The sequence below is a fragment of the Malus sylvestris genome, chromosome 9 (genome assembly GCF_916048215.2).
Source record: "Malus sylvestris chromosome 9, drMalSylv7.2, whole genome shotgun sequence".
Taxonomy (NCBI): Eukaryota; Viridiplantae; Streptophyta; class Magnoliopsida; order Rosales; family Rosaceae; genus Malus; species Malus sylvestris.
This window is the reverse complement of record NC_062268.1, coordinates 29,596,083-29,607,432: the sequence shown is the minus strand read 5'-3', so window position 1 is coordinate 29,607,432 and position 11,350 is coordinate 29,596,083. Positions and strand designations below refer to the sequence as shown.

At 35.1% G+C, this 11,350-nt stretch overlaps 1 protein-coding gene and 2 long non-coding RNA genes across 3 annotated transcripts; 1 reads left to right on the top strand and 2 right to left on the bottom strand.

Moving 5' to 3' along the window:
* Positions 1–1,168: 1,168 nt before the first annotated feature.
* On the bottom strand, positions 1,169–3,645 carry LOC126582364 (uncharacterized). Its single transcript, XR_007609480.1, has 2 exons — positions 1,705–3,645; positions 1,169–1,669 (listed from the first exon to the last, which is right to left on the bottom strand). It is a non-coding gene; the product is annotated as an uncharacterized LOC126582364 (long non-coding RNA).
* Positions 3,646–5,603: 1,958 nt separating this feature from the next.
* LOC126582365 (uncharacterized) lies at positions 5,604–8,903 on the bottom strand. The gene is made up of 3 exons (XR_007609481.1): positions 8,750–8,903; positions 8,522–8,630; positions 5,604–5,765 (listed from the first exon to the last, which is right to left on the bottom strand). It is a non-coding gene; the product is annotated as an uncharacterized LOC126582365 (long non-coding RNA).
* A 1,090-nt stretch (positions 8,904–9,993) lies between these two features.
* On the top strand, positions 9,994–11,145 carry LOC126582362 (uncharacterized). Its single transcript, XM_050246502.1, has 2 exons — positions 9,994–10,793; positions 10,882–11,145. Exons 1-2 carry the CDS (start codon positions 10,614–10,616, stop codon positions 11,008–11,010), a joined length of 309 nt encoding a protein of 102 aa, XP_050102459.1. The 5' UTR covers positions 9,994–10,613; the 3' UTR covers positions 11,011–11,145.
* Positions 11,146–11,350: the final 205 nt, after the last annotated feature.

Below are 11,350 nucleotides of genomic sequence, written 5' to 3'. Positions count from 1 at the left end.
AATGGATAGATTTTTTAATATGCCGGAAATATTGGGTGGTACACCACATGTCAATATACAAGTGGTGAGATATTTGTGTTATAAAGATTAACAACATAAAAAGTAAAACTTCTCACTGGTTCTCTCCCATTTATCTCTCCTCCATCCCCCTTTCTCCCCCATTCTCTCTCTATCCTTTTTCTCTTTCTAATTTTCAATTGCAACAGGAAATGTGGTAAGAAATTTCAGTTTTGATGTTCGTTGTATTAAATATAGATTTAGTGCGGGTAGACAGATAGAGAGATAGGAAGACAAAGGGGAAACAAAAGAGAGGAAGAAAACAAGGGCAGCATATATAAAAAGAAAAAGAGCTGCCGCCAGCCGAGGTTGTGCCTGATTTATTGTCGTCGGCTGGGGTGGGTGGTGTTGTGGCTGTTGGTTTGTATTTTTAGCTTTTCAGTCTTTTTGTTTTTACATTTTACAACTTAAGCTAGTAGGGATAGTTAAGGGATAATGGTGGGTGGGAAGATAGTTTTAGATTTTTTGTAAATTTTATGGTTGATGAAATTATAACATGGTGGAAAAATAATACAATGGGGTGAGTATAGTGGTATTCTACTTTTATCAATATATGGGCGAAAAATGGTACAAGATTTTAGCAGCAGAAAATCGTATTCCATAAAACCACCCCAAAACGAGACCCCAGATCTAGTTGAAAATCCCTGGAAATCCAGTGATTGACGATCATCCGTTGATGGAGGCCGGGAAGCCGAAGATAGAAGTTGTAGCACTGAAGCTTCCATTGAGCGTTCGCTGCAACACTTGTAGCAATGTGATGAACAAAACACCGAATTAAATGTCCAAGAAGAATCCTCGCGTGATTTACGTACCTGATTACTATAGAAAAAGTGTGCTGGTTCTGTGATATATATTGAACGCGGTTCCATGCAATCCAATGATGTAAGTTAGTCATAATTTCGTAATGAAATCGTCTAGATGCTTTGATGTTCAGTAAGCTTGGATATATACTAATTCTTCTTTCACTTATAGGAGCGTCAGGGAACTCCAATACCTTTATTGATGTTTGATTGCACCAAGTGCCCGGCTCGGATTGCGGTGAAAACTGACGAAGAACGCAGTATTAACTACATTGTAAAAGATGAAGAATTGGTACAAAGGAAGATGAAGATGATAGAGAGAAAAACTAGAAAGATTGTATTGATTAAAATGGAGAAAATGTATACAAAAGGACTTAAGGAAATGATAGTTATACAATCCCTTATATAGCCATATAACCTAATTACAATAATACCCTTCTAACTATACTAACCAATCTTATCCTTATGACAACCTACCAATACATTTCAACTAACTATATTCTTCATTACTAAGTAACCATGTCATCACTAATGACTATGGTTAATACTCCCCCCTCAAACTGAACTTGGTGTAGCCAAGTGAAGGTTGAACGAGCTAGAACGCTGAAACTGAGGCTGTTGTCGTTCATCAATTTTGCCATGTTGGCTATTTCTCATTTATTGGTGGTGGTTCTGTGATGGCACAGGATGTTCCAAAGTACATGATGGTTGCGGGAGAAAGAGCTGTGCTTCGTGGTCTTGGTCTGAACATACCCAACAAATTTTCGACTGTGAACTGAGAAGCCATAGTTGACACTGCCAAGAAACTAAATCTACCAAGGAGAATGACACTCCCAAGAAACTAAACTACCACGGAGAATGACACTCCAAGAAACTAAATCTACCAAGGAGAATGACACTCCAAGAAACCAAATCAGCCAAGGAGAATGACACTCCAAAGCACAACACAAATCTCAAACTTCTACTAAAAAAATACCAAATAAGGAGACTGACACTCCATGAACACAAATCATAATGTAACTTAGGAGAATGAAACTCCAAATCATACGGCAACTTAGGAGAATGAAACTCCAAGATTCATAGAAAGAATGACACTTTCTTCTTTAAATTGACAAGAAAACTAATACTTGCAGAGATCAACACATCAAGATTCTACCAAAAAAGCTCCAAATCTTCACTTCAATAAAATCTCGAAAGTACATCAAAGGCCACAGCTTCAAGAAATAAGCAACAAACAAAACCAGTAAACGAATTCACCTGATTTACCAAAATCGCACCACCAAATCTCCAAACAACCATACAGCGCCGTTTCAGATCACCAAACACCCAATCTTCAAGCAGCACCCAAACCAGCGAAAGTCTTCACCAGATCATCAGAATCGTAGAAACTCCCACACGTTGTTGATGCAGAAAGAATAACACTTTCTTGTACCCACACGTTCTTGATGCAGAAATAATGACACTTTCTGGAAAGATTGACACTTTCTTGACTACAAAACTTCGTATTTCAACACATCACCATATCCAATACAATATATGCAGATGAACACAAACACCCAAATCAACTCATATATCCCAGATCAATCAGAAATATCCCACTTCAACATCTTGAGAATTTAGCAACCCAGAAATCAAAAATTGACTATAATCTTCGAATTAAAGCCCAGAAGAATCCAACACTCTGATTTCGCACCTCTGCAACAACCCTTGAAGACGATAACAGCGGAAAGAACCAAATTTCCAGATCACCGATCTCCTTGCGGCATTTAGTTTCATTCAGACATTTTCACAAACACCATATATGCATAAAGAAGAGGACAAATACAAGAAACAACCTGACCAAGTCCAAGATCCCACTGTCCAATCAGCAACACAGAAGAGAAATTCTGAAGGCTTATCCTGGAGCTGGATAAAGTTTAGCAAAATCGCAAGGGAAGCAACAAAATTCGAACAGTCGATAGAAAGAAGAAGAAGATGGGGACGCCACTGTGCCCATTCGTGAAGGCCGGTCTGCCATCAGAGCCAAGCAATAAATAGGTCCCTCCCCGCTAAGCAGTAATAGCCAACCGCGCTGGGAGCTCTCTTCGAGGAAAATCCTCAATCTGCCAACGATGCTTGGAGGAAGCTCCACTCTGATCCTTTGCGTATGATTGGGAGTATGGATTTTATTGACAACTAATATACCCTCTGATGTCAACTAATCCATGTGATTATTTTCACCCAACAACTTTGCAGTATTTACCCAGATGAGCAACATGCATACTCGTCTCTCATCAGCAAGAGAACATGAAGAAGAAGCAGTGAATCAACGGTGCAAAGAAATCAAACTCTGCTCTCAGTCGCAGAAACCTGAACCAGAGTGGACCCGAGCCATTGAACACCTTGATGAAAATATGAAAAATTCCCAATTCAAGAACCGAAAATCTCGAACCATGACTGCGAAGGTTCTCTCGCAGCCCAACAGCGTCGTTGCAAATGGCGAACAGAACGGAGCACAGAAAATCAACACAAGAACAATCGCTGAATCTAATGGAAATTTGAAGAGAAACTAAACTAGGAAGAGACAACAAAAAAAAAAAAAAATTGTAAACTACTATGAAGAGAAACCATCAGAATCCATGGCGTGAGCCTGATGGCTCTGATACCATATTAACTACATTGTAAAAGATGAAGAATTGGTACAAAGGAAGATGAAGATGATAGAGAGAAAAACTAGAAAGATTGTATTGATTAAAATGGAGAAAATGTATACAAAAGAACTTAAGGAAATGATAGCTATACAATCCCTTATATAACCATATAACCTAATTACAATAATACCCTTCTAACTATACTAACCAATCTTATCCTTATGACAACCTACCAACACATTTCAACTAACTATATTCTTCATTACTAAGTAACCATGTCATCACTAATGACTATGGTTAATACGCAGAACCTTTTGCTTTGCATCCGGTGCTACACGAGCTGCTAGCTACGCAAATGAAAGAAGAATATATTGAGTCATATTTTTTCATTTACGGTGGAAACTATTCTTCATGTTTTTTCTGTTTTTACATCGCCTTGTACTGTCCTGTTTCCTTTCTCTGTCATTGTGAGTGTCGAAGTCTCAATATGTATATATACGCAGTTCCTTTTCAAAGAAATGAGAGAATGATGGAGTAATTCAGGTCCGAGGTTGAGGCTTTTGTCAAGGCAAGTTACCCAGAGAAATTAAAGGTGACCAAGTATTAACAATGAAGGTTTAAGAGGATGACGGAGAAGTGACTGAATGAAGACTTAAATGCTCGTTCATGTAAGATTCTTATATTACGTATTACTTAAAACATGTATGAGTGAAGTGTAGCAGGGAATTCTTCAACTTTTGTTTCTATCGTATTTCCTCCAGAGGAAGGGGATTGTCCTTTGTTTCTGGTGACTCATTTTTTTCTGTAGATTTAGGATATAGTAGTGGGATGAATATTTAAGTTTAGGGCTGTGTCTGAGGTTGCTTCTTTGTTATTGAAAGGTTATAGGTTTAAGTTGTAGAAGCAGCCTCTTTGCAGAGCAAGGATAAGACTGCGTATGATAGACTTTGCTTCTAACCCTCGGAGAGTGGGAAGCCTTATTAGTTTGGGGTTGCCCTCTTTTTAGGCATGTTGGCCTGTATCCGAGTATTATGCCTGGTATAATAATGACACAAGTTAGAGCCATCAAGTTTTCTTCCGGAAGCAAAGGATATAGGGAATGATTAGACAGGTATTCAATAGGGAAGTCATTAAATTTTCGTAAAGAAAATTTATTTTTATGGACGTTATGATTAGGCATTGTCAAACGCACCATATGATGGTGATATCAGTCGAAGAGAGTTCTAAACTAAGCAAACTCCAAATAGAGGAGCGATTGGACTCAGGTGCATTGAGATTAATACGAAAGCCCGAAACTCCTGTAGCAATCCACACATCGCAATCATTTAGACAATTTTAAATCTCTAGTCCCTGATTTTAAACAGTTGAATTGTGGCGGCAATTATGTAATATGAACTAAAGTAAATCGTTTTTGTTAGAAAATTCAAGAATGTAACATGAGTTAGCAGCAAGAACCAATGCTTTACATTTAATCAAATTTAGGGACCAAATTGAATAGATTTTTAGTTCAGGAATCAAAGTTACAATTTGTTGATAATTCATGCACTATTGCCAATTTCCTCTTTAGATTAAGATTCCTTGTTTCACATGTTTTTAATTAAACATTTATGCCTTTTAAATTCATTTTAAGAAGCAATTCTCTTACAATTTGTGTGGCCCGTCTATCTATAAATTAAGAGAACACACATTGTAGTGAAACCATAAAATTATAGGACTAAGTCATTTTAAAAAACCCTAGCAGCACAGAGAAAAAAAGCAAAGAAAATCTTCCGCTGCCTTTGATCTTGAGGTCGACAGCAACGCTTCTTAACAATCCTTTTTAGCGTCTTTTCTCCCCTTGCTTTTACTTTTGGTGCTTATTGCTGTCTCAAAACGCTATAATCGTCGGGATAGTATCCATTTTTTGGCTCACACACACAACCAACACGAGATTTTATCCACAGTTGACACTTTTGATATGGAATTGGAGTTGAAATGTGGATTCATTAGATTGCGTCAAGCTAGGGTTTAGTTTTGATTTTGTTTAATGATTTTCAAAATACTAGGAGATTGCTGATATTGGTTTTGATTGCTCTCTTTATGAGAGTGGTTTTTGTTGGAGCAATATTAGCAAATATGAAAATAACACAAGAATTCTAATAACAATAATCATAAAGAAATTCACAACATCAATTATGTATGAGATTAATACAAACAACTAGAGAACCTAAAGACAAAATTTCACCCATACTCTTGTGCTTGTAGTTCAGTAGGCGTCTGTTTCCTAGGATTCAACAATCTGTAATTCAAAGTCAAAGCATTTCAATCTTCAAACTCAAACGAACTTTATATATTTCGTATTATCAAGACACGACTCGAAATTCAACATTAAAGAATGAGAGAAACAGAGTGGGGAAACCTATTTCTCAAGAATAAAAAATTAACTCATTTTGTATATTTAATACCAAGGATTAACCCAATTACTTATTAAATAGATGTAACTTTTCATCTATTAGTATCCATCATTTAGCAAAGGAATGCACCTAAACATCATAACCTTTCTAAGAAATATGGTTAACACTATTTTTCATTCAATTATTAAAATTATATATTACAATATTCCATATTATAACAAATAATTTCTAACAATCCCCCACATAAATGAAAAATTAGAAGAATCTGAGAGTACAGGAGGACAAGAGATGCATCGGGAGAGGTGTCTTTTGGACTTCAACCTACCATAATAAATACTTATCAAATTTACTTGGTGACGCAATGGAAGATTTGGAACTATTCACCACAGCAGTAAACCGAGACAATAAACAACACACATCACTAATACTAATATATTACGGTTCATACGGTTGTATTCATTTTGGTCCTGAACAAATCCCAGATTCATGAGAGTTTTAGATAATTTAACCATCTCATACTCATAGAAGCGACCACTTCTGCTTTCACATAGGTGACCACTGATTAAGAATAGTCTGCTCTATTCCTCTTATTTACAAGATACCATTGTCATTAAGTATAAATATAAACCCTAAAACATTTGTAGACAACACACTTCTTCCATCGTAGAAATGAGTTATATGGTGTGTTAACTTCTTTGAATCACGCCCAACCAGTTTGCCTATTTAACTTAGACCATGAGATCTCCAATCAACTAAGTTAGGTTTCCGCCTGGCTGATTCATTAGTTATGTTAGTTTTAGCCTCATTCCCCTCAATGATCAACTTACTCTCTAGTTTAACCTTTAATAATTGGTACCACTTAGGTTGACTATCTTTAATGGTGTGCATAATCCATCTTATGAAATTATATTTCATACGAGAGTAGTTGTTTAAAATATTAGGTCCTCAAACATGGATTATGACTTATTCAATAATTTGCTAACACTAGGAAGTAGACTTCCCTCACATTTAAGGTATTTTGAAAGAATGCCTTTAGCCTCTTCACACCTTAAAAGTCATTCATAATAAGAGATATTGCTTATAATATCTTTTAAATGCAAATTACTCTTCCTAATTTAGACATTGTTCTTTGCCTTATTTGACAAGCCATCACAATACATGCATGACCATTCATATGCTTACTTAATAAGCATCATCATGTCTAATACATTTTTCCAAAAATCCCACATTTTAATGTCTAGTCTTTTCCTCTCCCAAAGACCCCCACACTTCAATGTATAATTCCTCTCACATTTTATTTCTTGTCTTTTCCTTTTCCAAAGACCCCCATACTTCCAATGTATAATTCCTCTCAAAGGATTTTCCTTTGGTTTCATCCATGACTAACATGGGCACTGCAAGATTCCGTTTATGATGCTTACTATAAAACTGATCGTCTTCTTTTGCTAGTACTTGTACTTACTTACTAGTCTGAAACTGTTTCTCTATAGCACTAATAACACATTTTGCAAAGAGTTGCATAGGCTTGTAAAAATAATCACATTAGTACCATCTTGTGTGGTTTTCTGCATGTGTTTTCACAGTTCTCTTTTCAAACTGTTCATTCATGATATTTCTTCATAAATAAATGAATATTCATCTTCATTTCAAATTAGAATCAAACAACCATCACATTCCCTTTGGTATAAAAATCAAAGGACATTTGGCATATTTCAATACCAAACTTCTCTACTTCGATAACACATCTCCTTTTTGAAAAAATAAAAAAAAAGATCCATTTCATGAACTAGTGTGAATCCAGTACACCACTTTGGCGTTCGCTTGGCCTTATAATAAAGCTGAGACAGAGCTTATTTGTGATCCTAAAGTTGCAAATGAAATATTTATTTCCCTCTGTTTTCATCCGCTCTGTCATATGCATATGATTAGCATGCCAATGAAGACCATAAATAATTACAAAGAACAACATAAAGCATTCAGTTCACCAATACTCTATTAAGAGACGGTCAAACATATGATTATACAAATCATATATAAGAGCCACTTAATATTATAGTCTTAATGATATTTCTCTTCATTGGTAAGTGAGAGATTTTAGTTTCAATTCTCATCAAAAGAGAAGTTGAACCACATTACTGCTAGCCTATTGTGAAACTAAGCCCATCCCCTCCCCTTAGTGTGGACAATATCGTCTGTTAAAAAAAAATCATAGATAAAAAGAAATACTCAATGCATATACTTCAAGTAACACGCATGATTATACGATTCATATATAAGAGAAAGTACTCTATATTTATACTTCAAAGTAACAAGCTTTATACGAATCCAAAATTATTATAGGGTGTGAACAACTATATTATACAATCAACTTTGAAGGGTTATCCATAGCTCAATTTTCAATACTAATTATCGCCCAACTCAAGTAAATAGAACTTCAAAAAACAGAAGACCCAATACAAAAATATTAATCATTCTAATATCTATATCCACTAACCCTAGAACAAATATAACTGAGATTTCTTAACATATGTGAAGAATCGAAGATAAATAAGATCGAAAACACTTGCAATCGTACATAAAAATTGCAAAAAAAATATTCAAAATTCAAACAAAAACCACAATCGAAGATGAATGCTTGTACCTGAAATCCAATCGAGATAACAATTTGCAAAATAAACCGATAATGGCGATGCATAAGTGTGCTGGTTTGTTGGTTTGAGGAAGCGTTTGTACAATATTCAATCACATATCTGGACAGATGGTCACAATATTATACTAAAAAATATCGAGTGTCCAAAGAAAGTCTCCAATGAAATTTTTTGAAAAGATCAAACAAATATCATCAAGAAGGAAAATGCTAGTTTCTCACCAAGATTATCGAACCCTATTGTTTGTTGAGACCAAGTTGAACGGCTACATTAATGATATCGTCCCATATGGTATGAGATGCTGGAAGAGTATCAAGAATTTCCCAGATACTAATTCAATCGACTCATTTAATACAAAGTCTAGAATATGTTGATAAGTGGGGCTCATCATAGGAAAAACTCCATCCACAAACCCCTTAAATTTGTATCAAGCAGATAAAATAGGCTTCAGCTTTTCAGCCCCGCAAACGCCTACTTCAATAAAATAAAAAATAATTCTAAACGCATATTTTCCACCTCAATAGAATTTAAAATAAATAAATAAATAAATAAAACTTGGAATATAGAGTTTAATCAAAAGTGAAAGCACTTTAATCTAAAGTTGGAAAGTAACAAATGTTAATCTGAAAAAGTATTTGATTCTAATTTTTGCAATAAAAAATTTCAAAACATATTAGTCAAATTGTAGGTAGATTAACAAAATGTGTATGAAGAGAGATGTTGGGTGGGAAAATCCAGGGTGATGTGACGGTGGGGTGGTAGGGAAATGAACGGAGAGAGATAGAAAGAGCCTGATGGCCTTGGTGCGAAGGTGATGTTGTTACGTTACATTAAACCTGACAACTTCTTACATGATCATCCACAAAGTTATATGAAATTAGTTTGTTGGGTAGAGTTGTTCTATATTCTTTGCTTATTACTTGTCAAACTAGTTTCCAATGGTTTTGTCATACTCATTTCCTTTTATGCGCTCCAAGATGATGGTAGATTATAGATTTTCTGGTTTTTTAATCAAAATGGGATGCCTTTGAATGGTGTCTTTTTTTCCTTAAACAATCTTTGTTCCTTTTTACTTTCTTTGGTTCCACATTATTTTTTTGGACATCTAAAGAAGAGGCGTCATCATGACTATGATCATGAATCTTCTTTTTGTTTGAACTAGATGTCAAGAATCGAAGATTTCATACTACAATGAACCTATAAGTAGCACTATTGTTTGCGCATCCAATGAATGCATGATGAATAGTTTTAGGTCTTAGTTTCGTTTTTCTTGGTAACTGAACTTGCACTTTTGTTGGGCAACCCCACACTTTGAGGGTTTTATATGTCGATTTATAAGGTTACTCATCGGTTTTCTTATGAGGGATCTTATTCAATGTGACATTTGGAGCAAGTAAAGCTTCACCCCACAAATTGTGTACATGTTGGAATTAATCATATCCTTGAAAGTGGCTGATGTTCAACATTCTCGAATTAAGCATTTGGAAACTAATGTACATGTTGTATGTGAATGAGTTCAAAAGGGTGACTTAACATCCCAACCAAAGATCAAGTGGTTGATGTTTTTACACTAGTAGGAAAAAGTATTTGCGTGACAAAGAAAATTTCGTCACTCAAAGGTTGTGAACTATGCACGACAGAGATATTCGTCACGCAAAACTATTTGCGTGACAACAAGAACACCTTCATTGAGCAAAGCCAATTAAAAAACTCGATTTTTGTTATTTTTGGGGGGAAAATATTGCGCGACGAAGATTTTCCCGCCGAATACTTGAGTGACAAAGACTTTGTCGTGCAAATTCTAGGTCAGAACATTTTCTAGGGCAAAACATTCAACGATTGGGAAACCGAGGAACACTTGCGCGACAAATGCTTCGTCACGCAAGTTGTAGTCAATTTCCAGTCAGAACATTCAGTGTATCTGAATCAAAAGGAAAGGAATCTGCACTGGATTTAGTGCAGGTCTTTGCACAACAAAGCCTTCATCGCGCAAAAGGTGTAGCCTTCCTATAAATATGCGCTTCTACTCTCCTTTTCCTTCACAAATCTATTCGTCTTATTCTTCGCAATTCTGTTCGTGTGGAGATGGAGGATAAAAACAAGGAACATAGCATGATCGACGCCGACCTGAATGATTTGCGGCAGCATTTTCAGTTCGCTCATACGATTGCTGTAGCCATAGGGAACAATTGTCCTACTGCTGAGTGGCGTTATTGGAAAGATGTGCCCGAGAATGCAAAGAAGGCGGTGGAGAATGAATTATTAGTAAGTATACTGTTGATGGATCAATAATTAATTTTGTGAAATTTTTTGTTATATGTTAGAATTAATTATTTGCATATATGTGTAATAGTGTAAGTATACTCTTGATGATGAGCCGAATGAACTGTTGATGAAGTTGATGGAGGATGTGTTGGAGGGAGGTTACAATAGGTGGCGTTATGATGTCTTGCATAATGGACCAGGACCATCGAAAAAGTAGTTTTAAATTTATGTTTTGTATGAAAATATTGAAATTTAAGGTTTTTTTCTAAGATATGTATTTGGACGTAATTGTGTTTTAATTCATGTTTGGTTATTTAAATATTTGAATGGAATATAATATCAATTTATATAAGGTATTAATTATTTAAAGTATTAATTGAAAGAAATATAATATCAATCTATTTAAGGTATTAATTGAATGAAATATAATATCAATTTATTTATGGTAGTAATTATTTTTAGAATACATATTATAACTCAAAATTTGTTTATAATTATGACGTTTGCTTCGTCGCGAAAAAATCTGCTCTTCTTATTTTTCATAGTTCGTTTCAGAA